We start from the raw sequence: 20,247 nt of genomic DNA, 5'->3' as shown, positions 1-20,247 counted from the left end.
GCTCTTTAAACGGATAATTAAAAAGTTTTAAACGTAATTATTTCCCAGCGGAGAATAAGCAATTGCCGTGCCAAATATGTCGCACTTTGATCACTAAATGCACCTTTGACACACGAAACGATGCCTAAAATGCGCAGCCGAGTCCAGTTAGACGCGCACATTAAACCGTCGCGTTTTCCAAGTGCAACTTGCAACGCATTAAAATTAGCCGAGGAACTTTGATCCCGCATACAAAATGGCACAACGACGTCATGCACACTTTTAACTCGTTGCTGCGCCAGGTATTTTAGTGATTCAGATTGCATCGGAGCAGAAAATTAATTTAATAAATAAGCGGCGCGCATACAAGCAGGGAATAAGTGGTTTCCTCATTGCTTTATTAAATAGTTGCATCGGAACAAAGCTCGGGAGTGTGAATTTTCAATTATTACATTTCTATTCGAGTCACGCAATTGATAATGCAACTATGTGACTAAAACCGTGACTAAAGTCGTGACTAAAGTAATACCCGTGACTAAAGTGGTGAATAATGGATAACCCGTGACTAAAGTAGTGAATAATGGATAACCCGTGACTAAAGCAGTGAATAATGGAATTTTGATTTTTTTATGTGTTTAATTGTTTTAAAATGATTTTTTTATTTCAGAAATATGATATTCTAATTTTTCAGTTCTTATTTGATCAATTTTATCATTTCACTAAGTTTTTTTGGGCAAAAAAGAACTAAAAATACAATTATTTTACAATTTGTGGAATCATTTCGGTTTGTGCACTGATCATGAATGTATGTGTGTGTGTTGTGTAATCCAAAAACTACTGAAAAAATTAAAGTTGCATTGCTCCATGCGTCATGAGCCGTGAAAAGCGTGTAACAACGCGAGAAAAAACTTTCCCGACAAAAACCACACTGCAATTTGTTTTTAACAAAAAATCTATGGCACACACAGGTGCGCTGTAAAATCGCACGGAGTTATAGCAACAAAAGCAACGAAATATTGCACGCAGAAATTCATATTATCCTCTCGATTTGGCAATTCTTTTTTATGTTCACCAAAGCAAAATCGTTGAAATTTTTGTTAATAAAAAGCGTTAAAATTAAATCGACAAACAAGCTAAGCCGCACTAAATAAACAAACGCGCGAGTTTAAAGTTTTGCAATTAATCAGTCAGCGTGTGGGCGCCGCAACGAAAGATTTCTTGTCGTAGACGTTGGAGACTTTCAAATGAAGGTTACAAATTTGAATTTGAATGAGAATTACAATTAGATACGAGGAATTAATATCAATATAATTTACAATTTAAATCGCAGCACTAAATAAAAGCAGAAAAATACTCGACAATATTGACGAATATTGTTTATTTAATCATTGAATCATTCGAATTAAATTATAATATAGAATAAATAAATAAACAACGCGCGCAGAGTCCGCGAGCAATCGAATTAATCAAAATGGCGCGCGTACGCTCAATTAGTGCAGCTATATGATTTTAATTCGCACACATAAAGCCGTGACTGCATTCGGCGCATTTTGATTAATTTCATAATAATTGAACATGTAAAGCTATTCAGAATTATTTTCCATTCAGAGAAATTCAGAGAAGTAGTATTAATTTTAGTAAAAATAAATCAAAAATAAAAATTACTGTGAAAATATTCTTTATGATATTAATATTTGTATGTTTGTGACGTTACTACGCAAAAACCACTCAATGAATTTTGATAAATTTTGGTTTGGAGATATTTTGGACCTTGGACAATAACATAGGCTACTGCATGTCGCAAAAATATAACTTACAGGGTGTAAAAAATAGTTTGTAAGTTTGTGCAACGAAAAAGTGATGAAAATGCCTAGAAAATGCTTCTGTTTTGATCCCTAATTGCGATATATTTCAATAAATCAATGTTTTTCATATTCTGCACTAATTTAAATACTAAATTTTAAAATTCCCGCAATAAAAAACTTATCAACCGCGAATAAAAGCCACTAGTGTAATAAATTTTTGATTGATTTTTATTTGGGTCTTGCGCGTGCGGTTAGGCACAAAAATAAGTTTCTGTCGAATTATCGTGGGTATCATGTGACCGATTCGACGTAATTGTGCATCGAACCTAACTGTCCGCCGGTCTCAGTGTTAATTTCACACTAGATTAGACAACAATCGCGTAATTACCACGATACAAGTTCAACGAACATCGTGATAATCAATGTGTAATGTTTATCCCAACTTACGATATGCGGTTACCAAAAATCAAAACAAAAAAAAAATTAATCAAATAAGTTTTTGCCTGTCCAAGATTATTGAATTATCGCATTTGTAGATTTAACATTTTTTCATCCTTCTAAAGGTGGTAACATATTGGCTGTTATGTTATTTTTTTCCTATGCAAAACACGCCGCCATGATTGATTTACTTTTAATATCTTTGGGCAGTTTTTTATTCCCTCGAGTGCATTTTTTGCGCCTTTAATCCTAATCGCGTTCTACATCCATCATAAACGTGATAAAAATCCAGGCGAAATAAAAAATAAAAATTCTAATAATGGTCATTATACACCGAGTGATTTATGCTGGTATTATACACCCTATATTTGTATTTTGATGGGATAAAGTTGTTCGAGACGTTTATTCCTGCTGCTCAAGTTGGTGTTTTGGTAGGCCGCATTAAAGTTCAACATTTTGCGCCAGACGCGCAATTTACAAGTATAATTTCTATTACCACAGCACCAGCAGCAGCAAAAAAATATTCTATTCCCTTAGAAATATTCACAAACACTAAAACTATTAATTAAATTAAAATGAAATTTATGGCGTTGCACGTACAACTGGGAAATCAAAATTTAATTGCGTGAAAGTTGCGGTAAATATCCCAGAGAATTAAATAATTAACTAATGAGTACCAACCACGCAAGAATGATGAAAATTGCGCAAATTACGCCTTAGACACTTAACGTTGATGAACAAAATGACATTTTATTTAAATTCTGCTTGCGCGGCTGGAGTAGTTAAACATAAATATCAGCAGACAATAGATATAAATTGACAGTGCGGAATTAAATCGCGTAAATCAGCCCCTCGAAGTTGGTGTGCACGGTGCAGTTTACGATAAGCCGCTTGTCGAAAACAAGCAGGAAGCTTTTGGCATTTCAAAGCCGAATGGGTGAAGGAATAAAGAGGAGACGACGCAAAGTGGCCCAGAGTGCGCGTACCTTGTCGCATGGTACGATTTCATTATCTCCGACTCACCCGAAACTCACGCATTTGCATAATGACCCAATAAACATATATTTTCCCGGCGAGTGGAGGCGCCGACTGGCGAAACGCGCAACGGCTTTGCCAAAACAATGCAAAAAACCGGCAATTAATATTTAAAGCGACAATACTCCAGAGTCCCACGGAAAAAATGCGTAAATTAAGAGTGATTTTTGATGAAAATTTCAAATTCCAAAATGCAAATCAAGGAAAACATATTTTTTCACATAAAAACATTATTTTTAAAATGTGGTTAAACACAAGTGGCTAAACGGTAGTTTTTGTCACCAGATTGATTAAAAGCGATTTGTTTGACTCCGAATGCGCAGACGCAAGCTCCACCCCGTGACTAAAGCCCGTGACTAAAGTACTTTAGTCACTGCTTTGTCCGTCCGTGTTTAAAATACCACTTTTTGTATCTAAAAATCGTGAAAAAACATTTTTTACCAAAAAAACAATTAGTTTTCACCATGTTCTGTTCCAAATTGGGTAATTATTTTTAAAATACTGTAAAGATAAACAATTATAATTATTCAAAACATGGCGCCGTAGGTACGATGCATCGCCCATTAAACATAATGTTGAATCGCGTTACGTTTCACGCGTACGCGAATTACAAATCGCCATTAACGGTTGTTCGCGAGTTCATCGGCGCGAGAATAACGCGCAATGTTAACGCACACAGCAAACAGTTCAATTACATTTCAACATTTTCCAAATGCACAATATTTAAATGCATTTCTAATGCACTCACAATTACCTACACTGTTACTCTTCAGTTTATTTTACTCTTTTCGTGTCAATATTTAATAAATCATTAAATTTCTATGGAAATTTCCATTCTGCTGCACAAACACTCCGAAAAAAGAGTGAAATTAATTTTTCACTTCCTCGTTTTCTCCTTTTTACGTCTAGTGCTCATCAAGATGAACACATGCTGCGCGCTGCGCGCATCGCTAACAAGATGGAAGCAGCAACACGGATATGGACCAATGTGGTATTGGTGGTATTGTTATTTGAGCCACTAGTTGAATAATTCTACAAGTCGTACGAGATATTGTTGCGTTCCAGCGCATGCATGATGATTGCATAAGATCGCGGCGCGGCGCCGTGCCGCTCCCATATCTGCATGAATGCATTGTCAGTCAGCGTGTGCGCATTCTGTCATTTCGTATCGATGGCATTAAATATTCATAAAACTACTTGCTCTGGGACTGGGAGTAATGTTCAAGTATAATCAATAGAAAATATTAGTTAAAAATTGCCAGTGTAAGAAATCATGTGAGTTGAAAGTAAAAAATCGTTTTTTGGCTTGAATTTTCAAAATTTTCAAAATTTTTCAACGCAAAAAGAAAGATAATTGAATTATCTACAAGAAAATATATTTTCCAAGGCTGTGCAGTTAATATTTTCGGAGATATTGATAAAAAACCAAAGGAATTCAATGAAATAATTGGTAAACAAAATTTTAAAAGCGAAAAAATTCATTAAAATACGTTTTTCACAAAATTTTCAAAATATTGTCATTTTTCGAAGCAAAAGAAAGACAATTAAATTCCCTTCAAGAAAATATATTTTCCAAGGCTGTGCAATTAATAATTTCGAAGAAATTGTTAAAAAACCAAAGGAATTCAATGAAATAATTGGTAAACAAAATTTTAAAAGCGAAAAAATTCATTAAAATACGTTTTTTCAATAAATTTTTCATAATATTGCCAATTTTTCAAAGCAAAAAGAAAGACAATTGAATTCCCTTCAAGAAAATACATTTTCTAAGGCTGTGCAATTAATAATTTCGGAGAAATTGTTAAAAACTCCAGCGCATGCATGATGATTGCATAAGATCGCGGCGCGGCGCCGTGCCGCTCCCATATCTGCATGAATGCATTGTCAGTCAGCGTGTGCGCATTCTGTCATTTCGTATCGATGGCATTAAATATTCATAAAACTACTTGCTCTGGGACTGGGAGTAATGTTCAAGTATAATCAATAGAAAATATTAGTTAAAAATTGCCAGTGTAAGAAATCATGTGAGTTGAAAGTAAAAAATCGTTTTTTGGCTTGAATTTTCAAAATTTTCAAAATTTTTCAACGCAAAAAGAAAGATAATTGAATTATCTACAAGAAAATATATTTTCCAAGGCTGTGCAGTTAATATTTTCGGAGATATTGATAAAAAACCAAAGGAATTCAATGAAATAATTGGTAAACAAAATTTTAAAAGCGAAAAAAATTCATTAAAATACGTTTTTTCACAAAAATTTTCAAAATATTGTCATTTTTTCGAAGCAAAAAGAAAGACAATTAAATTCCCTTCAAGAAAATATATTTTCCAAGGCTGTGCAATTAATAATTTCGAAGAAATTGTTAAAAAACCAAAGGAATTCAATGAAATAATTGGTAAACAAAATTTTAAAAGCGAAAAAATTCATTAAAATACGTTTTTTCAATAAATTTTTCATAATATTGCCAATTTTTCAAAGCAAAAAGAAAGACAATTGAATTCCCTTCAAGAAAATACATTTTCTAAGGCTGTGCAATTAATAATTTCGGAGAAATTGTTAAAAAACCAAAGGAATTCAATGAACTAATTGATAAACAAAAATTTAAATGCGAAAAAAATTCATTAAAATACGTTTTTTCACTAAAATTTTCAAAATATTGCCAATTTTTCAAAGCAAAAAGAAAGACAATTAAATTCCCTTCAAGAAAATATATTTTCCAAGGCTGCGCAGATAATAATTTCGGAGAAATTGTTAAAAAATCAAAGGAATTCAATGAAATAATTGGTAAAAAAAATTTTAAAAGCGAAAAAATTCATTAAAATACGTTTTTTCACTAAAATTTTCAAAATATTGCCAATTTTTCAAAGCAAAAAGAAAGACAATTAAATTCCCTTCACGAAAATACATTTTCCAAGGCTGTGCAATTAATAATTTCGGAGAAATTGTTAAAAAACCAAAGGAATTCAATGAACTAATTGGTAAACAAAAATTTAAATGCGAAAAAAATTCATTAAAATACGTTTTTTTACTAAAATTTTCAAAATATTGCCAATTTTTCAAAGCAAAAAGAAAGACAATTTAATTCCCTTCAAGAAAATACATTTTCCAAGGCTGTGCAATTAATAATTTCGGAGAAATAGTTAAAAAACCAAAGGAATTCAATGAAATAATTGGTAAACAAAATTTTAAAAGCGAAAAAAATTCATTAAAATACGTTTTTTACCTTAAATTTTCAAAATAACACAAATTTTTCAAAACCAGAAGATAGCCAATTAATTTCCCTACAAAATAACACATTTCCCAAAACTGTGCAGTTCATACTTTCACAGAAATTGAACAAAAAACAAAGAAATTGTCTGATAAACCAATATTTAAAAACGATTCGATTTACATATCCACTATTCATTTCTTTCTGTGTCCGGCATGCGTCTATTACGCGTGGGCATTTTTCAGGTGTGCCCCGAAAGCAACACTCAACTAAGCATTCTATATGCGCCTTTTTAACCGATATCGCGCCGTAAATAATCGTTCGCTCGTACACGCCGATTGAAAATTGCTACCTCACCAAACTTCGCAGCAATAATCTCTCTCTCTGCATCGGCAATGACTGTCAGCTGCAAATTACTACATTACTGCATGCTGCCGCGGCTGCATATCGTAAAATCAATAAGGTTATTGTTGGCCTGCATAGGCGCACACCTAAATTCTCCACAGGCAAATTAAATAACAATCTACGCAAAAACAAAGTTCAACCACTAATTGCCCGAAATCGAATTTGTTTTCTTTGAACACAAGTCAAAGCAAAGCGAATTTAAATAAGTCTAATACTCTGATGTCTGAAATATCTCCACTTTAAGTTTATTCTCGATGCGGTTTTCGGCCCGGTGGAGTAGGTGTCTAGACGCCTCCGCCAGAAGTTACTTATCGGAACCCTGACAACGCAAACTCACCCCCAACCCCATCGGTTCGTTGGCCAGCATGAAACGTGCGAAAATAACTCCAGCTTCAATGTATAACAAAGATGTTATATGTTATATGTTGGATTCATGACTTTTTAATATAATATCGAGACGCCAATAAAAATAAAAATAAAATACATACGTCTGTTGATTGTCGAATCGTGTGCAACATTTTCCAGACACGTTTCGTGTGCGGTGGCGCTGTGTCGATACCAATTGTGCACACGTTTATTGTGTTTTATCGAGTTTCAATTTCGCGAGCAAAGAGAGCTGCTTGTTAGCCGACAGTTGTGCTATTGTTCAAACCGGAGAGAACTCTCCTCTCCACAGAAGTTACAAAAGATAATAAATTACTAGCAAGCGCGCACAGAGAACAACAAAAACCACATTGTTGCAACTTGCAATCGATATGTCTCTACTCCTTGAACATGAAATATTTATGTCAAATTATCTAATTACACACGTAAATTAACTAATTAAAAGCAATTAAAGTCATGAATATAGGAAATCTTCAAAATGTTCAAAGCTTTATATTATACAAAATGAAATATTTCCCTCGAGTAATATAAAAAGCAAGTATGTGCAATAATGTATTGAAAGTTTAGCGTGCCTTGCATTGCGCACATATTTCAATGTAATTTTGATATCCGAGCATAATAGCGCCGAGCGAACGGTACAAATCGCAACGGGTGAGATTAATAATATCGCGGTGGCAAATCTGCGCATGAAGAAGAAGAGGGTACACACACAGTGCGCCGGCGATATTGTTGCGCTGAATGCGTATGATAGATGAGGTAAAACATGAGGCATGGGGTTGTAAAAGCGGTCGTCAAGTAGAATTACACGAAGACTTAAAGAGCCGTAAAGCAGCAGACTTGAGAATATTCGCGCGTATCAAGCATTGCAATTTATTAGCAAGGTTTAAGCGCAACATATTCAACAATGTTGCTATATATTAACAAAATTTAAACAAAAAGAATGTAAGTTACGCTATGCAACTATAGCTACATAAGTAGCTGAATATTTTTAGTTCGTGATGGTACACATCGCGCCATCTAGCGGATAAAACCCGAAGTTGAGTTGCGTTGCGCTAGGGTAGCATAACACATCTACCGGCGTGAAATTGCTGAACTTGACCGTGACGCGGCGCTAGTTGATCAAATTCAAAACTAATCATTACTCATAAATAAAATCGCAAAAAAATCAGATATTGCGCTGTTATCAGTAATAAATTATCAATATGACTATGTCTACAGATGCAACATATGTTATTAGTCGAATTTACAGGAAATCAGGTGTATTTCCTCGAAACAAACAAAAATAGAACGCTGCAAGTGAAAAACATGTAGGTGTGGTCCTTACATGCACTATCAATGATGAAATAATGATTGATTAACTACGCATTGCACAAAATTACCCACCAAAGAAAATATTTTGAATAAATAATGTAATTAACAACATATCGTGATTGTATAAACAATCATCGTAATATTATGCGATAATTTATTATCCATTAACAATTCGGACGTAACCAAGTGGTAATCGTGCTAATTTTGGCACACATCCAGCGTTTTAGTGGGTTAACGCTCGGAAAAAACACGTCAACGCCTTAAAATGTGTGAATTTTCAAGTTTCAAGCGCAAAGCGTTTTTAAAGTTGTAAACGCACAGAACAAACGCTCTCGAATTATAAACAGTTCGTAGCTCTTTACTTCTGACATTCCACACACACATACGATTTGAAGTGATTTAAGTGTGTAATAATGAAACAAAGTGAGTGCCGACAAGGCGAAATAAAAAGAATCGGTGCACATGTGAGGCGATTTGTTTTTGTCAGTTTGGCAGCGCGTTAATTCAGCTCTAAATCGGAATTTAATCCCATTATGCTTAAATTAGAGGCAGAGCATGCGTGAAAATTTATAATTAGGTTAAGTAATCCATCCATCACGGCTATTACTAGCTCAAATATGTCGAACGACGAAAAAAATTCTTAAAGATTAAAAAATAATGGTTTTGGTTTTATTTTTGAATTATTTTTTTTTCAAGAAATGAGTTAAATTGTTAGTATTTTAATAATAAATGTAATGAAACAATTATTTTTGCATGAATAAATAAATTTAATTGAAAATTGTAACAATTGCATTTATTTCTGAATTCATTGACACAATGAACTCACTCACTGGTTTAGTCATGCCCTAACTTAACAAACTCATTGAAATTTATCGTTCGATTGCGCGAGACACTAAATAAACATTTGCCTCCGGTGACCCCAGCGAGAATAATGAGTTGCACATAATGCAAAAGCAGTGATACGATCGAAATTAATTGCATTCAAAATCAAACTCCATGAAAATGTAAAAATTAAAGAATAACTTGAAAATAAATCACAAAAAACGAGTTTTTTACGTTGTTTCTTACATCTACTAAAAAAATAACAAAATAATTTACTTGCAACCGATTATGGCCATAAGATAATAAATAAAACTTTTAATTAAATTTTCATTTTAATCTCCCGGGCGTAACTTGGCTCCCCGCGTACGACATAAAACCGCCGCTGAATAATTGAATAAAAAGAAGATATCAAACAAAGTTGTCCCGGCAGTTTGCATGCGTTCGCGGTGCGTTTGAATGTAAATTAATACACTGATAGCGATAAACCGCAACAATAACACTCTGCGATTAAATGTGCGCAGAGGACACAAATAATTAATTATTACAACTTAGAAAATCAGCCGTAAATTCTGCATATATTTTTGATATAAAGTAAAATATTCCAAATAAACATCAATAGCGCTGGATAACAGTAAAAGTTCTTTGAACCTTTGATGCATATAAAGTCCTTACACAAACGAATGGAATGACAAAGCGACCGATGGCCGGCGACATCGACCGCAAACGACGCGCAATTAAATTTCTGTCTAAATATGGAGTACCGGAAGTGACGTACGCTGTATGATGTGTGGTGGACGGACACAACTGTTATGCAATTCGTGAAATAATACAGTTTGAAACAAAAAACAAAATAAACACATTTGTTGTGAAAATATAGACGTTGTCGAGTGCAGAGTGGAGTGGAGAACAAATGTCGTTTAGCCTCGGATCGGATTGGATGAAAAATGAAGCTAATAAAACCACTAACCACACAAAGAAAGCAATAACCGCCGTATCACAATATCGCCATTGTCATTAATCATCGTACGCGTTGTTCACATTTTATAATTTGACGTATGAATTGGTTAACGTGCTAAAAATTATTTCTCGCCAGTGTAATGCAATAATGGCGACCGGGCAGAGACGCAGATTGGCGGCAATTGGATTAACGCGAAACACGGCTCAAATCAAATCATCTTCAATCACTACAATCAACATGGCCAGCACGAGCACGGGCAGCAAGTGTCAACAAATCAGTAAATTTGTTATTTAAAAAGTATTTTTCTCAATAAAAACAAATTTATTCTGTTTTTCTGTGTAACGACAGAAAATATTTTAATTTCTAGTACTATGAGCTGTGAATTATTTTTTAAAGACATGACATCGATGGTAACATTTGAAATATTGTTGTAATTATGATCCCAACATTCCTACAAATTGTAATGCAAATTCTCGGCACCTAAGCTAATGATTTCAGCTAATTTGTTAGTGCACGTTGCAAGCTACTTATAAAATCATTTAAACATAACACAAGTGAATACAACTGAGTGACGCGGAATTCATATTATGGACTCTCCAGGAAATATTTACCGGCATTTTTACAAGAATAAATGAGTTTATTATCAGCTATTTTTGTTCCTGTATATATCCTCACCTCATAATAACGTGATAAAATAAAATTAATTTTACCCCGATTGTAACTTATGCTTAACTCGTACCTACTTATTTACTGTGTTATTTGCTTTAATGAGGTTGCAAGATAAACACAACTTCCTCTCAGGCTCTTAAGGTTTCAACTCTTCTTTCTTTCGTCTGTTAACTCAACATCAAGTGTGTGCATATCTAAACTAGTCAACTTGTTCGGAGATGATGAGCACCGAGTTCACCGAACGTAGTTAAGAAGAACAAGAACAAGAAAAAGAAGAAGCTGAAGAAGAAAACAAGTTCATATAATTCGATTTCGACGCCTAACTAGGACTTTTGCGATGGTTTTAACATGTACAAGTAAACGTAAAGTAACTAAGTTCCACAGGTGCAGACCCGCTCTTGCCCTGGCCATTATGGTGGTGGGTTTGTGTGTGTATCGGATCATAATTGCTCATTACGCATGCGCGTACAAGAAACAGGTTGCGTTTTATCGTCATGTTCATTTCTAAACAATTCAAATTCTAATAGGACGATGACTTTTACTAGAAAATCACCAAAAATATTTATTTTGTTAATTAAATTTAATTTAAGGAGAAGTAAATCAAGTACTACTCAACTATGACGTCATTACATGCAAAATTCAAGTTTTTTTGGCGCGAAATTCAAAATTCCAAACAAAAATCTAATTTTAACCAAACTAAACCAAAATTTTATAGAAAAATATATTCTCCACGTCAAATAATATATTCTTCCAAATATTTAGCTACTAAAAAACTAAAAATTATAATATTTGAATAATTTTTCCGGTGCATTTTTCCTCCGCACTCAAAAATGACTTTCAATGGCAACAACTTCAACTTCAAACTGAATACCTACGCTACCCATCCATCCACCCCCACATAGTGTCATGCAAAGTAAACCAGCAAGAAGCGCAGTCGTGGACGAATAAGGTTTCCAATTGAGACGCATCCCGCTTTCAGTTTGTTTTCGCCCGGCGTGCTATAGATTTTCCCGAGCGCATGCTGCCGGCGTGCGTGCAGCAAAGTGCTTGTTTCCGAGGTTTACGCGAAAAACCTCGACCTTGTGTAACCCCACAACCCTTGCAAGACGTGAACACAGCCACGCATTTATCTTACGTCTGGATAAATCTATCGAAAACCAGATTTTAAAACCAAAAACAAAAATATTATTTTGCAATACCAAGCGTATTTTTAAACTATAAATTCTAAATATACTGTTTTATCACAATACATAAATAAATAGACATGACGCCTAAATACCATAGTGTGATAATGTCAAAATTCTTTTACATGGCGCGGCGAATCGTGAAACATTTTGCAATTTCTGCATATTTCTTTAGCACAATATCGCATTATGCATTATTTAGTATTGCAAGTTAATTTTCCACGAATTAAACGCTACGCTTCAACCAATGTTACCTTTTATCTCTCGGCTTGAATTGGCACAACTCGAAGACTTCTATGCACGCGTGCCTTTTACTTTAATTTCAAAGAGTGCGAGCAAAACCATAAAAGGTACTGCACCAAAATAAAATAAAATAATATTCAACATTTCTCCTTGGCCCAAAATGTTACTATTACTTTATCCCCTTTATTTTATTTCCGCCGCCCATGCCGCCGGTAACCGCATCCGCATCCCGTTTTACGTGCATGTCGTTAACAAGCAGATAGCAGGATGCCGCCGGCGTCGCGACGCCAGACGTCCAACTTCAAAACATATACAGGGTGTTCCAAAATATTACTAAATCACTATAAAAATATTTTTTTTACTTAAAAATTAATTTCTTAATATTTTTTTCGTGAAAAATAAAAAATTTAAAAGATTTTTGACCCGAGTGTAATCTGATTTATAGGAAAAGCAATGAATTTATCATCGCATTTAGTCTGGTGTGGTGATGGCACGTTAACGATTGATTTGTGATGCGATGGATTTACGTCCGCGTCTGAGGCTCTAGCAATTTTCACGCCATGATTGAATTTACGTCGCGTGTGCATAAATTTTAAATTTACGCTTACCTCAACCACGAGTCACTCGAATCTCGAAAATTTCGCAACAGCTTGTTTCGCACACTCACCTGAAACAAAATCAAGCAAGAAATTAATTGTGCATGTAAATTGTGTCACACATAATAAATGAACAAAATAAAATTAAATAAAATTACGTAAACTAAAACCAAAAACATCCAGAATTCAAAATATTTGCGTAACAAATGAAATTTTTCGTTTCCCACGCTTTTATTTTACTGCGCTGGGTTTATGTGTGTAAACAATGCGCAGAAGTTGAAAGCGTCGTTATCAATAGTAAAACTATGCACATAAATGTGCTTTGGTGTTGATTGGTTGTGTAAATTTACGCCGGGCAATAAAATAAAATAAATTATTAGGGGCCAGAGCAACGTGGGATAACCGCCGCGTGCTGCGCATGCGTCAGTTTCAAACCTAACCCACAATTGGTCAGTGATCGTACTTTAGGGGTCCACAAACTCATAAATCACACTGCTGTAAAAACATCATGTAAAAACATTGTTTATTTATATTCAGGTACTTCCTACAGGCTTGCACGCTGTAGAATTCGTAGGGTAACAACCTGCAATGTTTATATTCAATTATTTATATACAGGGTGTTGATTAATTTGTCGCTGTGAATTTTATTTGATGTTTTTTTTTGCAGTTTTGTAGTTTTGTGCAGTGTGGAGTGGAAATAACTATCAGTGCATGAACTCGGACGGACTCTCTTGCATCGGTGGTATTTTTACGCTGAACTACAATTACCTATCGCTGTGCACGTACGTGATGCGACTTTGCGCTCGGTGCGATTGTGCGTCATTTAATCAAGGTCAGCGAAGCCCTCCTTTACAGCGCGTACATAAATTCGCAATTAAGCAAGCTGCAGATGCACGCAAAATAAATTTTAATATACAGAAATATCCTAAGTAATATTATAAAAACCAACGTAAGATTGTTTTTGTTTGTTTGTGGCGCTGATATGCACAAACCACTCAAGTAATTTTGATAAATTTTAGTTTGGAGATATTTTGGACCTTGGAGAATAACATAGGCTACTTCATGTTGCAAAAATATAACTTACAGAGTGTGCAAAATAGTTTGCAAGTTTGTGCAACGAAAAAGATAAATGACGCTGACGCATGCAAAAAAATTTGATGAAAATGCCTATTGAAGATGCCGGCCGGTATTTACGTATTGAATATTACACATTAAAATAAAGAAAACCATGCTTCTTCCAGGACTAACTATATGTAGCCTGTTCGCGAGTGTCCAATGCCCGAAATCTGCATGTATTTGCAACGGGCGGAAGAACATATAATCCCTACTAATATTATAAATGCGAAAGTCTTGATGTTTGTTACACTTTCACGCAAAAACTACTTAACCGATCTGAATGAAAATTTGTACACATATTCTTAGTTAGGGCTTCACACGAGACGAGACTGGACGATACTATCAAAGGTATCGTCTCGGTCTCGGTATCGTCTCGCAAAAGCGATACGAGACCGAGACGATACGAGAAAAGTCTCGGTATCGTGTGAAGCTTTAAGTAGAACTCAGTTTGATCTTTTGCAGTTCAAAAGTTTAGGCCATTTAATTGCTAATTGTATTGTATTAAAGTAAATCCAAAAATACATACATAGTTTAAAATATTAATTTTTAATTGCATCACTTTTAATTGAAAATATATTTTTAATGTTTCAAATTTTAAACGTACGCTACCAGGGTACAATAATCGAGTTGATTTGTGTTGGAAAGCGCAAGCGGCGCACGCTCCACAAATTCCAACCAACCGCTATTTTAATTCTCCAAAGTACAGAAAAACACAGTAACACACCGACGTGTAAACAAAACACAAAATTTCATAAAACTCTTCAAAAAGTCAAAAAGGTCAGTGATATTCGGTTATCAATTGTTATTTGAATATACAAAAGAAATATTTCCACAGATGGTCATATATTGATTTCATATACTGGACCCATTCCCCATTTTTCAATAACAACTCTACAAAAAAAGTAACGAGACCAATAACGAGACCAAAAAACGAGAGACTCGGACTGCGGTATCGGTATCGCTGAGAATTGATAAAACACGTCTGAAATCGGTATCGTCTCGCTTTTCCGAGACGAGATCGAGACGATACGTGAGAAAAGTCTCGGTATCGCGTGAAGCCCTATTCTTAGTGGTCCCGAATGGTTATAGCTTCTTTTATTTAATAAAAAATTATTTTTAAAATAAAATAAAAGAAATAGCTTTACTAATAATACCTCTGCATCTGGCCATTTGACTACTCTTTAACGCCCAGCATTCCAAAAATGAAGTTCAAACCTAAGTACTATAGTACCATCACACTGTATTATTACACTGTATTACCACAGCTACGTCAACATCAAATCCACCGTGACTACAATTCATGGAGAGACTGTACACTATATATCCCTCCAGACTATACCTTCAGCCATTCTTACCATTGTTACTCTTCTGTGACTACAGACGCGTACGAAAGCAACTTTATTATTTTAGATATTCGCGAGCGAAGACGCGGGTTAAAGCTAGTTTACATATAAGTTGCCATGACAACGTAAAAATACTCCTTTTCTAACGGTGGTGTAGTTAAAACAGCGTAAATATTTAATTTTTAGCAAAAACTAAAATCAGGAAGTTATCCGAACAGATAAATAACTGACGCAACTAAATATACCAGTTAGTTATTAGTCACGCGTTTCTTTAAGATGCAATTAACTAAAAACTCCACACGCAGCAGACACAAAAAGGAAATAAATGCTAATGCAGCGTCTCGTGCGCCATGTAGTAGATTCTCGTAAGTATGAGTATTTCCAATAATTATTATCTAATAAACTTTTTGTGCAGACTTGTAATTGCATCTGATGAATATGCAATATTCGCCAGAATTGCCTCGAAGTTTATTACTCACTCACATGCTGATGAGTAGATAAAATAAGAAACAATCGACAATCGAAATAAACAGCACAAAACGAGTTTGTTGAATGAGTGACACAAATAATGATTTAAGCGCAGTAACTGTGTATTTTTAGTTGTACAGTGATTCATATTATGAATAGCGTAGGTAATATCGCACAAAAATCACGTCAGTGTGTTGATTTCTTTTTTACGATGTGATGTATACACAATATTTTATCATGTACATATAACACTGTAATACAAATCGTGTCAGTGTCAGTCACTAGATATCAAGTGTTTTCTTATCTTATGACGTACATTGAACTACATGCCAGTATGTTACACAATCCAATAATATGCAGAATAACTCGAGAGCTCAAAATAGAAAATTAATGTTAAACTAATACGATCTGCAAGAGACGTGTAAAGTGTTTTTGTGCAGTCACGTGAGTTTATCTGACCGTTCCTTTCTAAGAAGGCTATCAAAAGACTAAAGAAACCTCAAGAAGAAGGTGACTCATGAGTAAAAGACGCCGGAGGCCCTAATGGTGTGTCACGACCAAAGAACAGCGTAAAAGTAGGAAACCACTAGAGGTAAATACAAAAACGATGCCAAGAAGAAATTATTACAATCAATTTCTTCAAACAAAACTTTAAACGCAAATAACTCAGAAACCAATAAAGATATTAAATTCAAATTTGGACTGGTGATTAACAACAGTCATAAAAACAATCTGTAAAATTTTTATCAATTTTTACCAAAAACTTTCCGAGATATTAAAAAATAAAAATAAATTTTTATAACCGAAAGTTTGATTATCCATCACTATGTTTAACTACGTTATCATATGTACGCACAAATGATCTTTAAATAAACATTTCGATGCATTTTCGTGTGTGATAACATAATCCTCAAGGCCATTGTCCATAGGTTTGCATTCTGAAATTTTAAATTGCAATTACGCCATTGCAGCAGATGTTGAGAGACATGAGACACATGTTCATGCACAAAGAATATCCACTTCACTACCCTTCACGCACTTCCTGTCTCTTGGTAGCTGTATTTTGCTTTTGTTTCATTAATTACAACTAAAAATAAAACAATTTTTACTGGCATTGTGGTGAATAATAATTTAACCTACAACTGTCATGTCATGGGGGTTGCTGACGGTGATGGGCGAGCCCACAAGCCTATTAATAAATTAATATTCTAATCTGCGAGCTAGCCTCACAGGCACGGCCTTAAATCAACTTCCAACTTCCGCGTATGGCGTGTGCATAAAATTCACCACTGTTTCATTACTTCCGTAATTCTGCACACTGCAAGCAAACGATAGTGTTTTGTTTTTTTGTGTGCTGTTTGGCGCAAGCTGGATTCCTATTGGTGGAAATTGTTTTGTTGATAGTGATATCCAGGGTTGTAAACAAGTGACGAACGATGTGTGTTTAACCGAGATGTAGTAGATGCAGGCGTTGAAGGCGGCGACGGCGGTTACAAAACGCATTTCGAGGATGAGATGATGAGAGGGCTTTGCTTACCTTCGGACAGTTCCAGATCCAATTCGGCCAGCTTCTCCCGCACATCCTCCGGCAGCTGCGATACGTCGATGCTGTGGTCGGCCATACCGATGCACCATTCAGTTTTTGCACGCCGCGAACCACTTGCTAGCACTTGATTTAATTCAAAACAACGCCGAAAAACACCTTACATTTGCACCGCACCGCACCGTTCTGCCATTTTGCCTGATAACGTCTGGCGGTGTGCGCGCCTGTGTGCGATTAATCTCGGCGCGTCGGTAATGCAGCGCGCTATTCACATCATACACAAGTTGTCACGAAACAACAACTAAAAACGTTTTTATTACAATCTTCACTACAAACATTAAATCTATAAATTATATTATAGTTTTATATTAATAAATATAAATACAAACAATAGTTTTTATTTTAAAGCTTGAAAATATTTTTTAAAGAACACAAAACTTAATTCTACAATGCAAGTTTAACATAGGCAACCAAACATACACCTTTTATTTCTTACTTGCAAACTTCAAAAATTTTAACTTTTTACATCTAATTTATGTAAATTCTATATTTATTTATATATTAATTTGTTTAAACATTCATTATTTATGTATATGTAATATTTTTCTCACATTCTATAAACGTTCCATCCGGCAATGAGCTAAAATATATTGAAAGTTTATCCATTTCTTTCTCCAACATCTTCTTTTCATTTATCAAAATTTCAATATTATGAAAATATTCTTCATACGATTGTATAAGACGCTCAATTTCATCAAGCTCATCAATCGGTATTAATTCTAAATACTTGATTAACTCCTCCATCATTGCAATCAAATCGTTGTAATTCTGAATATAAGTTTTAAATTCATCAATAATTTTGTTAGCTTCATCAATTAAAGCAATTATTTTTCTTTTCTTAGCTAGCAACTCATTCATATCTTTTACAGATTGACGAAACTGCTTACGTTGTTTTTTGAACTTCTTCAATTGTTTTAGTAAATTGTTTAGTTTATCTTCATCAGCTTTTAATCCCCCATTCTGTTTATCATGGTCTGTAATATGTTGTTTCTGCTCTTCAATACAAGTTTGTATATCTTTAAGTCGTTGGTGTTCCTTATCAATATCACTGTTTAGTTTAGTGATATTTTTGTCAATCTCATTCATTTCTTCGTTTAAATCACTTCTGACTGCTTGTAACTCATCCAGAGTGTCTGTTAAATCGCTTTGTATTGTCTCCACTTTAGAAAACAAACCTGTTTTGTTATTAGACAAGTAATCATTGATTTTAGTATCATTTACAGCCTCAGTTTTATTCAAAGCATTGAGGAATTCATTGATTTTATCAAATTTCTTCTTTGCTTGCTCAATCTTTTTCGATAAATCATCAAAATTACCATTTATCATAGGATCCACTTCTTCTTCCTGATGTTCAATCCATTCTGGTAGTTTCAATTTCTTTGCTTCGTCTAAGTAATCCTTGGCAGTTTTATGATTACTACGTGTTTCAGTTAAATATTTCGCTGCTTTATCTAATATTTCTTTAGCAGAGGTTAAATTTCCAAAGTTATGACCTTCCAAACCATCTGACTGCTTCTGCTTAAAGTTTTCAAGTGTTTCTTTAGCATTAGTCGAATTCTGATCAACTTCTGGTCGTAATTTCTCGTTATCATCAACTATTTTCTCTATTTTTTCAACTTCTGCATCTGAATCTTCAACAAAGTTCTCTAATTTCTCTTGATTTGGATCTGGTCCAAATTCAGATGATTTTATCTTCTTAGAAATATCCGATATCAATCTTTCTAGCCGTTTTAGTTCATTTTCAAAGTATTTATAGTTAATATGTCCATTTAAATACATAGCAATGTCACTGATTGCTTTCTCTGTAATATCCAAGATGGTTTCCAAATGATTCAGTTTAACAATGTATTGAATCTGTGGCTTCTTCATCAATGAACCCAACATGCCACAAATGTTATTCTCAACTGTTTTTAGTTTCACAAGAAACTTATACTCATGTTTAGACTGTGTTACATTATTTAGATAATCATCTATCATCCCTGTGATTTTTTGGAGATTATCATTCAAATTGATAAGTTTTTCACTTAAAACGTTGTAACACTGTGGACATTTGGTACAAGTCAATGTAGTTGTATTAAAATAGAAGTTCGCATCACACTGTGCGCATTGGGCGCCATTTGCATTCGGTTTACACTCACAGGTGCCATTTTCACGCAGAAAAAGTGGATCAACTGATCGGTATTTATCACAGGGTGTTGTACATCCTGTAGTTTGTAAATCCTCACACATATTACACTTTAAACTGCAATAATTTCAACATTATACAACTGTTAAAACAATTTAAAGAGTTATTACCCAGTAAATCCATCTTTACATAAACATTCTCCGGTTTGTGCATGACACTGATCACTTTCAGCTCCATTTTGATCACAATCACATGCTTTACAACCCTTTCCACTTAAAATTCCATAGTAGCCATGTTTACATTGATTACAATTCTTCCCAATTACATTTGGGAGACATTCACAGATTCCTCTTTCATTACACTTTGATTTTCCTTCGTTTTCAACAGTTCCCAGCATGTAACACTTACAAGATGTGTTTAAACCTTCATCTAAAGCAAACATATAATTAATACTTAGAAAATATTCAACTAATCAACTTACTTTTGTTTAATTTTTGCGTGAATGTCCATTTTACGTTAATAATTAAACACAAACTTAGAAAGTAAAAAATTGTAG

The 20,247-nt window shown here is 34.3% G+C and overlaps 2 protein-coding genes across 7 annotated transcripts in view; both read right to left on the bottom strand.

Annotated features, from left to right (window-relative positions):
• Positions 1–17,736, bottom strand: part of DIP2 (disco-interacting protein 2) — an 87,060-nt gene extending 69,324 nt beyond the window's left edge. For 4 of the 6 annotated variants that reach the window (XM_065307892.1, XM_065307901.1, XM_065307896.1 and 1 more), the window contains exon 1: positions 17,501–17,736. In XM_065307892.1, coding sequence (XP_065163964.1) covers positions 17,501–17,585 — 85 coding nt within the window. In that variant the 5' untranslated portion in view covers positions 17,586–17,736. The remainder of the gene's footprint in view (positions 1–17,500) is intronic. The other 2 variants (XM_065307894.1, XM_065307899.1) reach the window with 2 other exon arrangements.
• Positions 17,737–17,790: 54 nt separating this feature from the next.
• Positions 17,791–20,246, bottom strand: LOC135796026 (laminin subunit gamma-1-like). The gene is made up of 2 exons (XM_065307907.1): positions 19,862–20,246; positions 17,791–19,808 (listed from the first exon to the last, which is right to left on the bottom strand). Exons 1-2 carry the CDS (start codon positions 20,131–20,133, stop codon positions 18,092–18,094), a joined length of 1,989 nt encoding a protein of 662 aa, XP_065163979.1. The 5' UTR covers positions 20,134–20,246; the 3' UTR covers positions 17,791–18,091.
• Between the last annotated feature and the right edge of the window lies 1 nt (position 20,247).

Source organism: Atheta coriaria, unplaced genomic scaffold, assembly GCF_025399875.1.
Source record: "Atheta coriaria isolate IRGN ID8LTWV9N9 unplaced genomic scaffold, Caltech_Dcor_3.1 hic_scaffold_7_pilon, whole genome shotgun sequence".
Lineage (NCBI taxonomy): Eukaryota > Metazoa > Arthropoda > Insecta > Coleoptera > Staphylinidae > Dalotia > Dalotia coriaria.
Note: the sequence above shows the minus strand (reverse complement) of the source record. Positions and strands in the feature narration are given on the sequence as shown.